This window comes from Salminus brasiliensis, chromosome 10, assembly GCF_030463535.1.
Source record: "Salminus brasiliensis chromosome 10, fSalBra1.hap2, whole genome shotgun sequence".
NCBI lineage: Eukaryota > Metazoa > Chordata > Actinopteri > Characiformes > Bryconidae > Salminus > Salminus brasiliensis.
The window spans coordinates 39,769,029-39,789,028 of record NC_132887.1 but is presented as its reverse complement, the minus strand read 5'-3'; the positions used below and the strand labels follow the sequence as shown (position 1 = coordinate 39,789,028).

Genomic DNA, 20,000 nt, shown 5'->3' with positions numbered 1-20,000 from the left:
AAAAGTATTGGGACACCTGCTCATTCATTGTCTCTTCTGAAATCATTAAGGGCTTTAAAAAAAGAGATATTGAATAATTGAATAGAATAGGACTTGGAGCAGATAAGAGTAATGAACCTATGGCATCATGCTGCCTAACAATGCCAGGTGTGGGTTATAGAGGGGTATACAGCCCCCCACGGCATTGAGCTATGGCCTGAATGATGGGTGGTGGTTCATCCAGTGCTTCTGGGATGCGTCTGGGAGTCGGGGATGATAAGGTGCTGAAGTGCTGGTCATCATCTAACATCCTGACCTCACTAATAAAGGTCTTGTCACTGAATGCAATCAAACCCTCACAGCAATGTTTCATGACTACAGAACAAATATAGCCACTTTATTGACTACTCAAAACCTGAACACTGAAGCTACTCGTGTCTTCTGAGTTTTCTATGTTTGGAAGGTTGACGATGGCAAATTAGCAACATCTAAAAAATATGCATTTTTAAGGGACTATTTTTTTGCTACATGACGGCCTGCATGTATCCCGCCACCATGAGCTCAATTTCAGGCCAAACTCTGGGAGGACTGTGTCTCAGGCATCAGGCAGTGTCTCCATTAGGTGGAAGAACTTTCTGTGAGGGAGCTTTTTAAAGAGAGATGGTTGCATCATAATCATTAAATTATGCAGAAAATGAAACATTAAAAATCAACTCTCAATAAGCCACAAGCCCAAGCTGAAGAACTAGGCCCAACCGATGTTTTTAGCTCATGTTAATCCGGCCTGCTAATAAATCCTGCTCTATAAAATTCCCCTCTGGTCAGCAGGTCATAGCTGGGCCGTGTTATGACATTCTCATATTCCAGTCCAGTAATAATGACGGCGGCCCAGCGAGTAAACAAATAAACAAGCCAGTCCACAACCAGGGTCTGAGATGAACTGTCAGGCGGCATCACATCAGGACGCAGGATGACCCCGGGTCAGCGGACAAATGCTCAAACGCACACCCTGCATGCCTGTGATGACCAGGATAAATCGGTTTACATCGCACTGTCATCTGTATTTACGTCGCCATAGCGACAACACCAACACCTCACCAGTGCATTTCTAATGTTCCTTCCTTCTGAGCCAGGAAGCATAAGGGGGGACGCACATGCACACACACACACACACACACACACACACACACACGCACACACACTGAATTTTTCCAGTTTACTTTTTTGTTTCAAGTTTCTAACGACAGCTCTTTGATCTTTTGTGTGCACATGCATTATGACATCACAAACCAGCCTTTGATGACCTAGTTTGCTTTTTGATATACTGTCTGTGTGATCCATTGAGTGGCACGAGGAGGACCTGCTCAATGTTAGCTGAAGGTTTTAATGTTATGGCTGATCGGTGTACAGTATAAATAACTGCAGAAAAGGTTGCTATAGTAATCATAATCATAGTGATCTTTGTGATAAAGGGAAATTCCACCACTTTTTCCAAATTTTCTGCCGAAAAAGGGGTCGAACCGATGTGTTGACACCCGACAGGTAACCTCAGGCCCTGGCTGGGTACTGGGTAGTTTATTTGTTTACTTGCTTTAAAGCAGCAGTATGCAAGAATTGGTATTTTTTTGCTCCTGGGCTCCCCCTACCGTTTGGGAGTGTAATTCACTTTTATACCACTGCTATAAATACAAATCGTGCTTTTAGCGCATCCCTCATTGACGTGCCTTTCTGGACAAGCTGAGAGCTCCAGAAGCAGCACCTGATCGTAAAGAAAAGCACGATCAGATTCCCCCTTTTTTATTGGAAGAACAGGTCTGGACTCTTTAATATGGACCTTTATAGGCCTTTGGGCTGAGCTGCCCTCCCATGTGACGATGACCACCCAGTGGTCCCTGGCCAAGCTCCAAAGGGCATTTTCCTCCATCTTGAGGGTCATTTCGGGGCTGTTACTGATGTGATAACACGAAAAAGAACATAGCAACAGCTGCGCCAAATCAAGAGCTAGAGGGTGGGAGGGTCAACAGGAGGGCATCGCAGGACAGAAATGCAGGGAGATGGAAACAGAAGAGGAACAGAAACCAGAGGGGTGGGGCAGGATGGCGGGGAGGTGTGGGGGGGTGTAGTGGTGTGACAGGATTAGGTGACAGGGTCCCTGCTGTCACGGTTAACACTTCATATCCGCACAGTCCTGTGTTTGAGAGGCGGACTCTCACTGTTGTCAGGCCGCCATGGCAACTGTAACTACGGGCGCAGATATGTTGACTGAGTGTTTGGGACGTCCCAAAGTCGAAAGGGGCAGGAAAAAGAAGCGGCCTCATTCCATGCATGTCCTTGGTCCATGAGTGAGTGTAGGTATAAGTGCTGCAGACTAAGAGTGTAAGAGAGTTCTTGACAAAAGTTTGGGGACACCTAGCTTTTCAAAATTGCTATTCTTTCTGGTTGATGCTCTTATCCGGAGTGAACCCTCGTCGGCAGGTACAAGTACAACGTTATTATTATTAGATTATAAATCTGATACTCTAGCTGCAAGCTGACAAACTAGCCAAAAGCCACTAGTCGTGCAGAATGAAAGAGTAACAAGTCCCATCTGAAGGCTCTCGTGGCTGAATGCCATCAAATCCTCACAGCAATGTCTTTAACTTTCAGTGCAAAGTTCTACCAAAGCAGTAGGGGCTCCTACCTCTGCAACAGGGGGCAAGGTCCCTATGAATACCCTTTATTTCAGACGAAACACTGAAGGAAGAGGTGTCCACAAACTTTTGACTAGCTTGGACATACCTAAAGTAGTAGGCCGGTGGTTCTAATGTTATGGCACTTTAGCCTTACTTTTAAACATCGAACACCCCCGAACAATCTGCTAGGTAGTCTGCTTTACTAACAGGCTACGGTAAGCTAACATGCTAGCCCAGTGTTCTCTCTTTCTTTACTGTATGGACAGAAGTATTGGGACACCTGATTATTTGATGTTTCTTCTGAAATCAGGCTCTACTGTCCAGGGAAGAAGGCCTTCTACCAGGTGTTGGAGGAGCATGGCTGTGAGGATTTGATTGCATTTAGTGTCAAGAGCTGAAGTGTTCCTCAAAGACTGTCCTACTTGAAAGGCTTGAGGTCAAGAAGAGGTGCCCACTGGCTAAATGTCAAATATTCCCCGCATTGAGGTTGCCCTTTCAAGCAGATCTAAGACCAGCTACACCCACCCAATGCTAACAGTGCAGCTAGCAGTAAGTGTTAGCATGTTCTCATAGATGGAGAAGCTCAAGAACGCGCTAAAGCGGCTAGCCGTTCTGTCTCCGACCTCCCTTTGATCTTCCTCCTCGTGCTCTTTCTCTCTTTCTCGTTTTCGCTCATCTTCGTACCGCTGGCCCCGTTCACAAACACAGGGCCCTCTTCTTCTTAAAGAACCTCAGATGATCTGGGATCGCATTGCTGGGATCGAATCTGACCCCAGATCAGCACTCCCACTCTTCGTTGCCTCGTAACAAGCATGGCCTTTGATCGGCAAGCATGGTCTTACAGAGCACAACGGAGCACCAAATGAGGTTCCCACGAATGACCTCAGATCAGCCGTTAGCGGTTTGTGCTTCTCTTGATGTGGCTGACCTGCATTCAAGAGCTGTGGGCTCTGGTGACCCAGCATTCGAGAGGCTCTCCAACATGTGGATTTGAAGTGCAAATAGGGAGATATAGCGAGGTAACGATGAGATAATGATGGAGGGGTCGAGTGTAGAGGCACGGCAGAGTGAGCGGTGCTGGGCAGGAGCCTAATTGGGTCAAAACATAGCCACCGCAGTTCTGGTCCCTTCTGTTCTGTAGAAATTAAGTCAAAACTGTCCACCATGTTGTCAAATTTGCAACCAGAGAGACCAGAGGCGGAGCCAGAGTGGCCCACTCATTGGGTGGACCCGATCCTTAGTGTCTCAGACCACCTTCACTGAGCTTCCACTGCAGAAGCAGAGTTGGTTTTCATGTTGTGGAATTTTATTTAGTATTTTTTTTATTTTAGAAAATAAATATTTTGCCTATAAATAATGAATATAGTGAACATATAATTAATATAATCCATAAATAATTCATTAAAATATGGAAATGTGTTTTCAGGTGTTTCTGATAACACCTGAAAAGCCACCGCTATGCTATGCTATTAGCGCTACGGCAGTGGCTGATGTTCTCCTCAGTGCCGACAGGTGAACTTAGCATTAGGTTTTTGTCACTACCAGTAATATTAGCATGTCTGCGTGAAGTGATTCGTTAAAATCCGGTCCGGATACTTTAGCGTGACGACAGAGTCAGATTTACCACATTTACCATTAGCTTCTGCGCGCTAATTGGCGGTTAGCGCAGCTTAGTAATAGTGAGGAATAAAGCCTGAGGCTATGTGAGAAGTATAATAATACAGTAGAAGGCTATATCTGCTAGCACAACAGCTCACTGTGGTATCACACCACACACACACACACACACACACACACACACACACACACACTCAGAGGCCAAATGAAAAAGATTTATTATTCAGAAAAACACATTTCTAACGGGTGGGGATCATTTCCTGGAGTAGCGTGTTAGGATTAGCCGATGTTGTGACACATCCTATCCCCCCCGACTTTTCCATTGGTTAAAATCACGCATGTGATTAATTGCCCATCTTCACACAGCTGTCGTACTTATACACCAAATTAAAATTTATGGAAAGAAATTTACTGATCATTACTGAGAAGTTTTTATCTGGATAAAGCGTCGCTATTTAACGTTATTTATTAAACGTGAATCATAGAAATCATAGAAAGCTGATAGCAAAAGGTAAAGCTAGCTGTCATGCACTTGCTATCTGCTATCGAGCTAACCTTGTGCAAGATCAGCAGATAATTGGGATCCAAATAAATAATAATAAAGTGATAAAAAAATAAACAACTACCACTAGATAAAACATACTGTGAAGGGGGGGGGGGGGGGGGCAACTCGGCTGGCTAACCAGTAGCATGCTAGCTAATACAGTTGAGGGGGTGGATAACGAGTAGCATGCCAGCTACATGGCTAGCTAACGTATTGGGTCCTATATGGGATAAGATGTGTCCGGGGAGATAGGATGTGTCCGTGACCTGACCTGACCTCTAAGCACTCGAGTCCACATCTAAGGCCAAACTCGGGCATCACGTGCGACTCACAGGTGAGTTTTGATTACTTACACAACTTTCCTTTCATGATTATATTGATTATGATAATAAGGAATCAGAAATTCACAGATCTGCACTTGTCTCATTTATAGCTCCCATACAGTTACATAGACCTATATGGAGTTGTGCTTATTCACATTCACAACATTCACATTTACTCAGTTAGGGCATCGTTATTAAATATTTAGTCATATGCTTTTATCTTAAGGAATAATAAGTAGCATTTTTTTTTTTTATAAAAGCTCCATTTACTCGCACCATTTCCTCTCACTGGTTTTAAAGCAGTATTCTCAAATAAGAAAAAACAAGAAATCAAAGAAATACATAACAATTAACACTGGTTTCCACAATCATCATAGCCAGCAATAAACCTTCAATATATCTAATATACGTTATTTGGAGAAAAGTATTGGGACGCTCGCCCTTTCATGGTTTCTTCTGAAATCAAGGGTCTCCTGCTTTTGTCGGAGTAACTGCCTCTACTGTCCAGAGAAGAAGGCATGTTCGTTCGATTTTTTTGGCTTATATATTAACACCATCACGGTATTAATATTAAACATCACGATATTAACAACAATAAAAAAAAATAAAAAAAACAGGAAAAGGAATTATGAGTAACTCCGCCCCCTACGCTGACTGTTACTGTTAGTGTTCTTTTTAAATTCTATCCGATTTTCTCCCCAATTTGGACCGCCAATTTCCCAACCTGTGTGTACCCCACCCCCCATAGCAAGCAATGCCCCTGATACTACAGGGCGGACGAACACACACCCCCATTCAACGCGAGCACAGTCCAGCCTCTCATTTTTTAAACTGCTGCTGATGCAACACCACCGGGCGACCAATGCGCCTGGAGGGCACCAGCTCTGACGCACCAGCCAGGGACGGGCAGAACTGCAGAGAAGCAATGTGGGGACATAGAGCCATCTACCCACCCTGGAGAGAGCAAGGCCAATTGTGCTCACTCGGGCCTTGGCTGCCGATGGCTAGCAGCATGACCGAGATTCGAACCAGCGATACTTTGATCATATATACAATCATCATATATTATATATATATATATATATATATATATATATATATATATATATATATATATATATATATATATCAGTGTATATATATAACATATACCAGTGGCTATATATATATATATATATATATATATATATATATATATATATATATATATATATATATATATATATATATATATATATATTTTTTTTTTTTTTTTTTTTTTTTTTTTTTTTGCTGTTTATTTGTGACAATGCAGAACTAATAATCACATCAGCCAATAAAGCACTGTTTAACTAAAAGTACCGGAGTCTGAAATAAAAGTTTAACATGCGACATACAGTAATACAGTGCTGTTCGGATTGTGCTGATGACCCCGAACCTCTCAAATCTCACAACGCTGGCTTTGTCTGTACCTTCAGACAGGTTGGCGAGTCCTGCGTTAGGTATCCATGCATCATGTCTTTGCATTTCTGTGCAGCATAACAGCATATGCGGTTAACATGTTCCAAAATGCAAGACAGAACACGGGGACCACAGGGTGGGCCTGGGCCTGCTGTACATGACCAATGTAAACATACATTAAAATACATATTTATTAAGCTGATGGTCCTCGTGCATGAGATCCTCTTGGTAGTAAACCACCGTCAATCATAGTAAAAAAAAACAAAAAAACAACCAAAAAAAATTATAAAATAAAATAAAAACAATCGTCACATGTGCATAAATCATGACGGGGCTGACTGAATTTGGACCTTCATTTAAACAGGCGTTCTGGCTATTGGCAAATCAGCGCCCCCTCTGTCCAGCATGAGGAGGTGCAGGAAAAGGCAACCAACCAAAAAGAATTAAATAGTAATAAAATAAAATACATGGTAAAACAAATAAGACTAATATGTAGAACAATTAGCTATCTGGTTAATTAGGTAACGAATTAGACACAAGATAAAGGTGCAAGCATTAATGGCTAATCCCCTTCACTGTGGGGTCAACAGGCACGAGATACATGAGAAATGGACATGGAAACACAGCCCAAGGGTTGATGCTAGAAGAGAGTTCCATCAAAAAGCTCTACAGTCACACAAAAAACTGAAAAAGGCCCAAAGTGAACAGACAGAGGGGTCAGAAAGGGACTTCCAGGAGGTTCTGAGGGAACGTGCAAACAGATGGATGCAGTGAATCACTCCTGAAGAGGGTCACTCCGTCCTGTTGTGCGGTTTGAGGTTGTCCATCTGTCCCTCAGATCTTCTAACCCTCCACGGTGGAATGCTGATGATCGGACAGGGAAGGTCTCAATGCTGAGGGATTCCCTGAGGTTCTTGGCTCTGGTTCTCATGGAAAAGCCGGACCTGACTGGCTACTCTGACGTGGCTGTCTGTGTATCTGTGTACAAGTGAGATGAGCAAGTTGATTGGTAGCCCCCGGGAGGCGTTTGTCCACTTAGCAGGATTGTGTGATGTCCAGTCAGCCTCCATTCAGCCAGAGGGAGGCCTGGCCTGGCATGAACCCGCAACGCCGCTCGCTCTGACCTGAAGCGCCTTCCTTGACTGGAGCCCTTCTCACGTTCTCAGCTTGAGGATGACGGTGGCCAGGATAATGAAGAAGGTGTTCCAGCCGAGGGTCACGGCAAAGCCCCGCCACACCATCATCCGAGAGAGACCCCAACCTGGAGAGGGACGGCAGAACCAGCTGACACAAGCAGTACAGTCAGGGTGCGGATCTCTACTGCCCAGGGAAGAAGGCTGGCCACTAGATTTTGGAGATTTTGCATTACTGTGAGGATCTGATTGCATTCAACGACAAGAGCTGGAGTTAGTGAGGTCAGGACTCCACAGCTCAGTGCTGCTGGGGGGCTTCATACCCCTCTAGCCCACGCCTGGCATTAGGCAGCATGGTGCCAATAGGGTCATGATGTTGATCTGCTCCAGAGAGTCCTATTCTATTGGCAGTACTTCTTCTCTACAGGGACTAGACAAGCTGTGTGTGTGTGTGTGTGTGTGTGTGTGTGTGTGTGTGTGCATAACCCTGCTTTATGTCTAGAAGATGAGAAGGACTGAAAAGGGGCGGAAGGGTGTGTTTAATCTGAGATGCTCGTCCACTGATAGGCTCAGTGAATAATTGACAAAGAGAGACTCGCACACAAAGAGAGAGAGAGAAAGAGAGAGAGAGATGACAGATAGGGAGAGAGAGGAGTGCAGTGAGAAGAGAGAAAGAGAAAGAGAGACAGAGAGGAGTGTGTGTGTGTGTGTGTGTGTGTGTGTGTGTGTGTGTGTGTGTGTGTGTGTGGTTACTGCTAGGAGTGTTGGGTAACTCTGTTGTCTCCTGCAACATGAGACCATCATGGAAAACCAGTGTGTGTGTGTGTGCATGTGTGTATGTAAACGTATGATTGCCATTGAACATGATGCAGGAGGGTTTGTGTCTGTGTGTGTCTGTGTGTGTGTGTGTGTGTGTGTGTGTGTGTGCAACTCACCTCTGTACATAATACAGCGCAGGGCCTCAGAGGCATAGGTTTGAGGCAACACCAGACTCAGATATCGCAGAGGGTACGGAATACACTCCACCGGCCAGATAACCCCTACACACACACACACACACACACACACACAGAAATATATTACAGACAGATAGACAGACAGACAGACGGACAGAAATACAGACAGATAGACAGACATATAGATAGAGACAGATACATAGATAGACAAACAGATTTACTGACAGACAGATAGAAAAACAGCCTGACAACAGTTGCTAGGAAAGAATATATATGTGGGCGGAGCCTGGATAAGATGCATCACATGTTTAACCTCTCTATATGCAAGACTGCACTGTTTACTGTCATAGATTACATCAGTTTTATACGCCCAAAAACAGAACCCTGAGGGACTCCAAACAGAACCCTGAGGGACTCCAAACAGAACCCTGAGGGACTCCACCAGAACCCTGAGGGACTCCAAACAGAACTCTGAGGGACTCCAAACAGAACTCTGAGGGACTCCAACAGAACCCTGAGGGACTCCAACAGAACCCCGAGGGACTCCAAACAGAACCCTGAGGGACTCCAAACAGAACCCTGAGGGACTCCACCAGAACCCTGAGGGACTCCAAACAGAACTCTGAGGGACTCCAAACAGAACTCTGAGGGACTCCAACAGAACCCTGAGGGACTCCAACAGAACCCTGAGGGACTCCAAACAGAACCCTGAGGGACTCCAAACAGAACTCTGAGGGACTCCAAACAGAACCCTGAGGGACTCCAACAGAACCCTGAGGGACTCCAACAGAACTCTGAGGGACTCCAACAGAACCCTGAGGGACTCCAAACAGAACTCTGAGGGACTCCAAACAGAACCCTGAGGGACTCCAACAGAACCCTGAGGGACTCCAAACAGAACTCTGAGGGAATCCAAACAGAGGGAGGGAGTGGTGCTCTTACCGCTGATGATGAGGTTGGGGTAGAAGATGCCCAAAGCTGCCTGATTGGCCGACTGCTCGTCGTCAATGGCCGAGGAGATGACCAACCCGAAGGAGATGCCAGTCACACCCTGCAGGACGATTAGAGTGACCACTAGAGCCAGAGAGCCTTCGTTAGGAATCTGAGCGAGAGCGGGAGAGAGAGAGAGAGAGAGAGGGTGATGCATTAACCGGCATTCACTCAGTGGTGTTAGATGTTTTGGACTGAGGTCATTTCAGGCCAGGAACTAAAGTAACTGGCTTGATGCCGTCAATAAATTCCCATACAGGTGTGAAAGGTGTGTGTGTGTGTGTGTGTGTATGTGTGTGTGTGTGCAGAGACACCAGAAACAACTCCTCTAAACAACTCCACACACAGTTAGCTCTACTCTATTTAAAAAAAAATACACTGCTGCTGCTGTAGGGTCAAACAGCGGTCAAACAGCGGTCAAACAGCGGACGAATTTGGCATCATCTACTCTAAATAGGACTGAATTCAGCTCTTCACCTCTATTAACCCTTTAACGCAAAGTCAATCAGAGTGGGGGTTTGGAGGGGTTGGTGGGTTGGGTGTGAAACGCTGGGTTCTAGATAACCTCCCCCAGTCAGAGCTGTTCTGAGAAGAGCTCAGCTCTAGATCCCATTGCTGGTGGAGGGATACATGCAGGGTGCTACACGGCAAAAAATAGTCCCCCAAAAAAAAGTATGTTTTAGAGAATTGCTCACTGTTTTACCCTCATCATTATCATCATCATCATCATCATCATTCCATATAAACCTCAGAAGATACGTGTAGCTGGTGGGTTTGGATTGTCAATAAAATATAGTCTGTATCTGTGTTGTAGTCATGGCGACAGACGTTATTATTTAATTATTATTTAAGTAACATGTTTCACACACTTTACAGAAAAAACAAAGAGAAAGAAACAAGATAAAATTGAATAGAAATCAAATTATAATAATAATATAATGATAATATATATATAATGATAATATTAATAAAATATGAAATAGAAAACATGAAAATAATTAAAATTAATAAACATAAATAACACCAAATATACTAAATGATATAATAATATACTATAATCTTAAATAAACAGGTCATATCTATAAACACTAACAATCTAAATAAATATACTTTTGGCTGTTTTTCGTATCCATGTGCAGACAGTAGTCCGCCTATCAGCGTAAAGGGGTGGAGCTAAATTGCTGTAGGCCTAACTGAGCAGAGATAGGTCAACATGTTGGTGGTTTCTGTGACATCACAAAAACAATGCATCCCAAAATATATTTCACAAATGTTTTTCACTTTTTGACATAATGTAAATCTGGCAGTCGTTATTTATGATGTGACAGAACTGTACGATGAACACACTAATAGAAATGCTCCAAAATGACTTGAGGAAAAGAATCATTTACATTGAATTTCATTGAAAATTAAGAAGTTTTTTTCTCCTTCTGTAAAGCTGCTGTTTTGGAGATACAAGGTTTTTGTCGGACAGCGAGAGGAGATGGCTTGATTAGTGGCACACACCTGGGTCTGCACACACTCATACAGATCCAAGCGAGAGAGTAGACGTGAACATGAGACGCAATGTTTAAAGTATTCATAAGAGATGCGCCAGGCTGCTCACACACACACACACACACACACAAACACACACACACACACAAACACACAATAGAACTTACCACAGCCCTTGAGAACCAGACTAGGGTTGGGCAGACCTGATCTTAAGCATTAGAATTAGAACACACACACACACACACACACACACACACACACACACACAGGTACCTTGAAGACGAGCAGGATGAAGACTAGCAGCAGAATGATCTGGACACTGATGACCAACAGCTGAGAGAAGAGATGGGCCAGCATGGTCTCCAGAGAACTGACCCCTACAGAGGCGGAAAAGATGAGGAACAAGTTGAGGGAACCAACTCCTAATGAAACACGGTGCACCAGCGCCCCCTGCTGGACAACAGAGGAAAGGGCTGAGAGAGACTGGTCCAAACTCTAGCTCTTGTTGCTGAATGCAATCAAATCCTCACAGCAATACTCAAGGTACCCACAATCAAGTAGAAAGCCTACTTCTCTGGACAGTAAAAAAAACTATTTTTAATACCCTTGATTTCGTCAGAAAACAACGTGAATGAGCAGGCGTCCCAATACTTTTGTCAATGGAGTGTATACTAGCTTCAAAGCTTCCTTCAAAGATAAAGCTGACCCGTCGGTGTGTCATAGGAACTGTTAAAGCCCCTCACCTGCCACCCAACACCTGTCCAGCAGCCCCTCCTTCCTTTCCAGCACAAAGGACAGCGCGGTCAGCCCCACCGCCAGGTAAAAGGTGATACTGCAGGACAGAAGACGTAGAGAGAGAGAGAGACGTCTGAGTTGTTTTAATGTTTAGTGTTTAGTCATAACTCGCATGACGTAACTCTGGCTCATACAGTGTGTGTGTGTGTGTGTGAGAGAGAGAGAGAGAGAGAGAGAGAAAAAGATTGTACCTCAGGACTGCCCCTGGGGTCACAAACGTAGTGAAATCTGTGTTCTGACTGCCGTATATGGGCTCCTCAAACTACACACAGAGGACACAGGATGGACACAGAGAGATGGACAGAGAGAGAGAGAGAGAGAGAGAGAGAGAGAGAGAGGGAGAGACAGGGTGATGAAAAAGAGCATCTCGGCCGTCCATGATAACATTTATAACATGTAATAATAACAGGTCAGAACACGGAACCCAGCAAGGACGGGGTGACCATAAGAAACAATGGACCATGCAGGTTCAGTGAAAGTGAGGTACACACACACACACACACACACACACACACACACACACATACCATGTGTCCAAATGTTTGTGGACACCTCTTGCAATGAATCCATTCAGCTGCTTTAAGTTGCACCCATTGCACAAACACACACATACACACACAGCTTGTCTGGATGTGTTCAACTCCATCAGCAGCAGCAGCAGCAGCAGCTCACCTGATTTACCATCATTAAGCCCTGATTTACCACCAAACCAGGTGTTGATCTGAGGAGAACTCTAAATAATACTAGACTCCATGAGAGAGGAGAACTTTGGAGATGTTCTAATGATGAACACAGTGATGGAGAACCACGCATGTTATTAGTGTTTATTCTGATCTCAGTGTTTTACTGAGAAGATCAGCAGCTTTACACTCTGATTTTCACAGGTGCTGAAAACTCTGAACACTAGAGGTCAGTCTAGCACAGCAGGACACAAGCTTACCTTTATAGGGAGAGCGACGAGGTAGGCCAGGCTCCCCAACTTATTGTCCACAAACGCCTGAAACACAAAAGCACATGTGATATTCAGCCCTCGGTGCTTATCAAAATACCATGCATTAATATGAGTACTGTATCACTGCCACTATTAGCCTAAGACTAATGGCCCCTAGAGCTGAGGAAATTAGCAAGTCTGAAGAGCAGGATGATGTGATTACACTGTACCTGAAACGCTTCGTGGAGTTTCTTCTGCAGCGTTATCGCTATTTGTTGGTCTAAAAAAAGAGCAAAAGTACAAACAGGAAGATTTATAAAACCCTCAGTGCTTATTAACGCCCCCTTTTGGGGAGTATCACAGCCCGCAAACTCTTTCTGTAGAAGCTAAGAGCCTTCCAGCTCTCGTTTGGGGGAATTAAGCCCAGTCTTCCTGCACAAGGCTTCTAGTTCTGTGAGCTTCTTGGGTCACAGAGCCACAGATTTTCATAGGTGTTAAGGTCCGGGAAAGGTCGTGTGAAGGCCATGGCAACAGTGGCAATGGAGGGAGGTGCTATGATGCGTCGGCCAGTGATGGAGTGGAGCACTGATGGAGGGACGTGGGGGAAAAATGTGGTATCTTGGTACCCACCTTAGAGAAAGAGCAAGGCCAAGGGCATCTGATGACCAGGATTTGGCCGGTGTTGCCTCATGGGCCCTAATACGGGTCCCTAGGCCACCCCAGCCCTCCAGGCCTATGGAATGAATAGTGGTCCAGCGGACTGAGGCGCTGTCACTATGATCAGAGGTCGTTGGGTTGGTTGGTTGGTTGGTTGGTTGGCAGTTTGAAAAATGAGAGGCTTGACCATGTGCGCGCCGGAGAGGGCGTGTGTTGGTCTCCCCTCACTAGTGTAGGGGGCATTGCGTGCGATTATGGGGGATGTTGGTGTTCCAAATTGGGAAAGAAAATGGGGGGAAAGCAATCATTAGAACTCACTTGTCAGGTCCAGCCAGACGTGGACGGATCCTCCTTCAACCACATCTTTTGACACCCTGGGCTGCAGCATTCTGTCCAGAAAGGTGAAGGAAGGGCTTATTTGACCACAGCTTGACCAAAGCATTCACAAAAATAGCACAGTCCTGAAGCCCCTGGGAACATTCACCGAAAAATTCACTCCTCAGACCTCTCTGACAGCGGTCTGGGCATGGCTTAATATTCTAATAAACGTCCATCACTTTCAAACAAAATCTGTTTATGTTGTCAAGGCAATGCACACAGCCTTGGGGCAGAGAAGTCTTGCGGTTGTGATTTCACAGACGTTTAGGCTTTACTGAGGTTCTCATATCTGGAACCGAGTTAGGAACCAGCCTATACATAGAGATACAAGCTTGAGCCACGACTAGGGGAGCGTCTGTCCCTCCTGCCCTGTGCCTTACGGGTAGGAGGTGGTTCAGTGGCTCTCTGCGGCTACGGTGCTGCGTCAGGACCCCCGTCCGTCTCGTGAGTGACGGCACGAGCCAGGTTTAGCTTTAGCTTCTGCTCTCCATGTTGCTCAGACTTGAAAAGGGGGCGGAGCCATATCAGCCTTGTGACTGGTCAGGGGTATGCTGATGTAGGCCTTCGCCAATGGAGAGGAGAGCAGTACTGGTGAAATACGGCAGGCGTCTATTAGACTTTGGGTAGTTTTTCATGAGACGGACTTTACAGAGGGGGTCCCGAGGAGGTTCCTAGGGGCTTTAAAGGCCTGGAAACAGTCTGCGTGATGCTGATTGGTGGGCTACATTAGCCTTGTAGGTAAAGCGCACATCTGATGGGACTGTTCCTTTAAAGGGGATTGTGAGTGGTCTGGTTTCAGTATTGTGAAAATGTGAAAGTGAGAGAGAAAGAAAGTGAGAGAGAGAAAGAGAGTGAGAGACAAGCCTGACCTGCTTTTCTTCTCCTAAAACACTGATTCAGATATAAAGCTATGCAGCCTCTCCCCACCATACTCTCTCTCTCTCACTCTCTCTCTCGGCTAGACAGAAGCATGGTAGTATCCAACGCTCTTGTCGCTGAATGCAATCAAATCCTCACCGCAATGCTCCTCCAAAATCTAGTAGAAGGCCTTCTTCCCTGGACAGTAGATGATGTGGAAAGGCAGAGCTCACCTCTTGGTCAAGTAGCTGGTGAAGTTCTGGCCGAACTCTATGACCCCCCAGTACTCTCCGTTGCGGATCCCGTCAAAAGCTTCGGAATGGGAGAGGCTCACCTGCAGGACGCAGTCATGGACAGCATGTCAGACACTGTAGCTCACCTGCTGGCACACAGTAGCTGTAGTGTCCCTGCATCCTTCGAAGGACACGGCTGACGAAGGAGTGGCAGCAGGCCGACGGCCGTCGGATGCCTTCGAGATTAGGAACACTCACAATATGTCAGAAGTCAAAAGCTGAAAAAAAAAATTAATTCCCCCTGATCACAGCTGACAATCGAGGCCTAATCTCACTTCCTCTTCTCTTGCGTTTCTTAGTAAAGGCCGAGTTCCTAAAAGCACAGCTCTGATTTTGACAGTCGACGAGCTTCGATGTCGGTTGTTTCTGTAATTCAGACAGAAGTGAAACTCTGTTTATAACAGAAGCTTTACTGCGATAAAGGAGAGAGACACAGGCAGAGAGAGGAAGTGAAAGAGAAACTCTCAGCCCTGTAAAAGTGTCTCTGCTTTAACGTTAAGAACAACCACAGCACCTTTCTGCTCAACTGCTCAACATCTGGAATACAAACAGCATGTTTCTATTTTGTGCTGCGTCATATTTCAGCAACGCAAAATGAATTTTCCGTAAGAAAAGAAATTCTCTCAGTCTTCCATCAATACTCGCTTCAAGGGATTCAGTGAGGGAAGCCACATAGAGACCAACAATCACTCTGGAAGAGCAACAGAGTTCAGTGGTGGCTCACAGGGATAGTTTTTCTCAGAGGGGACGGGTCAACTGAAGGACGGATGGATGGACTCACTGAGTTCAGCCAACTCCACCTAGGAGGCGCAGCTTCGCGCCACTAATCGCGCCCCTGACCCAAACCGAAAGAAGTGAGGGTGAGGTCGGAGTGGGGAGGTGGAGTCAGCATGGTCTGTGAGTAGCACAGCACATGGAAGGAGGATTCCCCAAGTACGAGGCAGACTGAAACAGCACTTTCCATGCTCGGTTTTCATTGGCTATCGACAGGACTGGTTCAAATTGAGGCGTTGACCCGTGTACTCTACAAGAATACGCTCAAGAGTCGGGCCGAATAAATCAGACCTGAGCGGGAGGCCGAATAAATCAGAGTCTGCGCTGCGGCAAAATCTGCAGACTAGAGCCAACCAGCACAGGCTGAGAATCAGGGTTAGAATCGGGGTAAAATTTGGGTAGGGTAACCCCCAGCTCAAGACCACCTGCTCGGGAGGTTCTTCGCCCAACTTCACCCAACCACCTTTCTGCAGGGCCCCAAACACAAGGCCAAAGCTCAAAGTCCAGATCTCAGTCCAGTGAGAACCGAGGCTGTGGTGACCGCAGTGCACGGCTGGAGGCGAGGCATCAGACAGCTGTGAACCTGGGCCGGTACCTGGATGATGCTGGTGTTGTCAATGAAAGAGAGCAGAGAACGGCTGTAGGAGCTGGAGCTCGTTTCGTTATTGACCACGGCCACCTCGATCCCCTTGGGGTCGGCTCCGATACACAGGCACATCAGACAGATCTGAATCACCGGCAGCAGGAACTGGAAGCACAGGGAACTGGAAAAAGAGAGAGAGAGAGAGAGAGAGAGAGCGACTTAGGCTATGTATTTTTAGGCTGTTCTCACATGGGGTCAGTGCGCATTTATGAGGAACGTGATCCAGTCTGACTGGCGGAAAAGTCATGAATTCTGATCTGGCTGTTCAGACTGAGCCGTACTGCCGACTGTATCAGACATGCACTGGATTTCAGTTCCACGTATGATAGTGAGCCAAATCAGGGGTGACAAGCCAGGGATCAGACAATAATTGCTCATGAATAATTAATTACCCTGGGTTTCTCCTCATCCGCACCATCGTTTTTATCGTCAATGCAGCGATATTTCGCCATTTTGGTATGACATGCCGTGCTTTCACCTTCCAGTCCGCTGCACACACACACACACACACACAAACATACACACACATAATAAAATTGTTAATAGCTTGCAGCTTAAATCTCACACTGGAAAATTTAGGGGAATTTAAACCACTTTTCATATAATAATAATAATAATAATAATCTACACTAATATTAAATAAACATTCAAATTGAGCAAATACTTCACATTGCTATGGATTTAACATCTGTTTAACATCTGCTTAACATCTGTTGCACACAGCTAGCTACGCTTCATTTGAATATCAGCTTAAAGGAGCATTTCAGTGCTCAAGTCCAAGCAACATGATTGACCACTGAGTCCAGATACAGTCGATCAGGCAAGACATGTTTGGTGTCTGACGGCTGCTTCTTTTACAGTTCACAGCAGGAAATGCTAGGCTAATGTTGCTAACAAACATCTCCATAAATAGACATCCACATCTTCATTTATTTGCTTAGAAAATCTAAAGAAAAGCTAATGTACTGCAACAACGCTATTGTTTTAAAATTGTCTAGTAAAACAGCCTGGAAAGACCTTATTTAAACATTTAAGCTAATGCTAACCCCCATCCGTCTAGACAAAAAAATGTCTGGATGCGTCTTTTTAAGTTTAGAGACGTTTTTGGGTGCATTTTTGCAAAGATGAGATTGGTGACAGTCTGATTTCAGAGACTGTTAGCAACGCTAGTCTTGTTTTTCTCGATGTAAACTAAAGAAGCAGACGTCAGATACCAAACGATCGTCTTGGCTGATCGATTGTATCTGGGCTCGGTGATCAATCATGCTCATCTGACTGTCTGATGAACTACTCCTTTAAGTAAATGGACGTCTGTAGGCATATGAACCCGTCTGCACCCATCGCTAGGACGCGGCACCTTTTGGTTTAGGGATATCTGCTGCTGCAGGAAGATTCTTCGCCAGGAGCTCTCTGCTCTCGTCCCTCAGGCTGTCCGGAGACGGGCTGTTAGTGTGCGTGGGAGCCTGAGGGCTGTCTTTGGACCCCATTTGGTCCGAGTCCTCACAAAGCTGTAGAAAAGCGCTCTCCAGGGTCTGATACACACAAACACACACAGGGTAATAGAGACTGCATCCCATTCATCACTGGTCAGATTCTGACCACAGAACTGCTGCTGAGCAGATACTATAAGGGTAGTAGACTGCTCTACTCTATGTGTCCGAATGTTTGTGGACATATTGGCCCTTGATTTCAGAAGAAACAATCAATGGGCAGGTGTCCCAATACTTTTGTCCATATATTTTTAGGTTAAGAGTGGGTCAACCACCCAGCTCTGTGGTCAATATCTGACCAATGACGAAGGTCTAGAGGACGGCTAACCCAATCTGTGCATCCACAGATGGCCTACACTCTGTAAGTGTACATCAACAAGGTGGAGTTACAAGGGAGGTGTTTCCGATAAAGTGGCCAGGTTGCGTAGATCTTTACTGATGTGTATGAGGATATGGGGGGGGGGGGGGGGGGGGGGGGTTAATTGTGAACTCACTGCTGCGTTGTGCTGTTTCATGACCTCTTCAGGCTTGGCTTCGGCTAGCAGTCTCCCGTTCCTCATTAGCCCCACCTGCAGAGGTGGAGGGGTGGAAGACCATCACTGAAACACGTCACATGACCACAGCTGGATATTACTACTCGTGTGGAGTGGAACATCTGGAGAAAATGACTGGATTAGATCTTCTGTAGAAACTTAACAACTGGTTTCGTATTTCAGACCTTCTTTCTGGATGAGGCAGGGCAGCCAATCAGAACAGAGCTCATTTACATATATTAAAGGCTCAGTACGCAAAACAGCCTGTTCAATCTGAATTGATTTACACTCTGTGTTGTAGAGCGTTGAATTGTGTTGTGTTATGGCTAGAAACAGTCCAGGATCACTTCTACAGTATTGGGGCCCTATTTTAGCGACCTTTCGGCGAGACCTCGACCGCGCACCGCGGCGTCCGAGTGTCTTTGCTATGGTAACGACGGGAAAAGTGCGCCCTACTCGGCTCGAAATGCACAAAAGTCGTGTACTGAGACTCGTGCAGTAATAAACCAATCAGGACTGTTGGCGGGGTGTAAGATAGCAATTAGCATCGCAAGGGTGTACAATAGGGCCCTTAGTCTACAAGATCAAAGGGTTAAGATCAAGGAAATTGAACTATTCCGCTATTCCTTTCTATGAAATGAGGAATGCAGCTCAGCAGACGTTACGTAGCATCCGCATACGCTACATGTGTACATGTGTACCTGTGTGTTTACCTCGAACAAAGGCTACTGCACTCATGTGAATGCTGCGTGTGCTTTGAACAGGGGTGTCCCAATACTTTTGTCCATTTAGCGAAGTCTCAACTCAAGATCTTTCAGAAAGGCGTTCAGGGTGAGAGCTATCACAGATAAGACGATCGCAGATAAGGTCTCCTATGATAGCGTCCCAATTAGCTTCACATTTCTGTCAGCAACTGTTCAGAACTTCAGATGCCATAACCGCTGATCTCAATCCCGTCCCAGGAGCTCGCTCAGGTGTTACGTAATTGGTTTAGCTGTGTACCAAGTTCACCAAGTGCAAAAGCAAAGGCCTTTAAACGGATTACAGCCGTCTAAGCCCTGCATGAATGGGAGTGATGGCAGACGCTGTGATGCTACACTTGGGGTGATCTGAAAAAAGGCGATGAGAAGGCTGGAGAGGTGGAGGAGGGAGCGAACGAGAGATTCCATGCCAAAGAGCAAAAGTCTCTCGAACTGGGTTCATGAACATGGCGCTGAGTCATGCGTTCTTCAGTTCTGGTTCCTCCCAGATGGCGGATCTGAGTCCAGTGGGATGTGGTAGAGCGGGATGTGATTCAGAGCCTGAAGGTTCTCCAGAAAAATCTGCCAGGATGGACCAGGATCTCTAATGGAAGTGGAATCACATCTACAAAGGATCTCAAAACAACTGTAAACGAACAACGTCCAGATACTTTTGTCCAAATACTTTCGACCTGTAACTCGGATCCAGACTTTCCAAAAAGTATTCCAGTTCCAGGACCAAGCCTTCGAGTGCCCC

General features: G+C 45.6%; 1 protein-coding gene across 3 annotated transcripts in view; it reads right to left on the bottom strand.

Moving 5' to 3' along the window:
* Window positions 1-7,158: 7,158 nt before the first annotated feature.
* abch1 (ATP-binding cassette, sub-family H, member 1) overlaps window positions 7,159-20,000 on the bottom strand; it is a 25,641-nt gene continuing 12,799 nt past the window's right edge. For all 3 annotated transcript variants that reach the window (XM_072690087.1, XM_072690088.1, XM_072690089.1), the window contains exons 7-20: window positions 18,465-18,539; window positions 17,838-18,012; window positions 16,873-16,969; window positions 16,433-16,601; window positions 15,004-15,104; window positions 13,853-13,923; window positions 13,108-13,157; window positions 12,887-12,943; window positions 12,138-12,208; window positions 11,895-11,983; window positions 11,425-11,528; window positions 9,607-9,766; window positions 8,644-8,748; window positions 7,159-7,836 (exon numbers count right to left, since the gene is read on the bottom strand). In XM_072690087.1, the coding sequence (XP_072546188.1) occupies window positions 7,730-7,836; window positions 8,644-8,748; window positions 9,607-9,766; window positions 11,425-11,528; window positions 11,895-11,983; window positions 12,138-12,208; window positions 12,887-12,943; window positions 13,108-13,157; window positions 13,853-13,923; window positions 15,004-15,104; window positions 16,433-16,601; window positions 16,873-16,969; window positions 17,838-18,012; window positions 18,465-18,539 (1,431 nt within the window). In that variant the 3' untranslated portion in view covers window positions 7,159-7,729. The remainder of the gene's footprint in view (window positions 7,837-8,643; window positions 8,749-9,606; window positions 9,767-11,424; window positions 11,529-11,894; window positions 11,984-12,137; window positions 12,209-12,886; window positions 12,944-13,107; window positions 13,158-13,852; window positions 13,924-15,003; window positions 15,105-16,432; window positions 16,602-16,872; window positions 16,970-17,837; window positions 18,013-18,464; window positions 18,540-20,000) is intronic.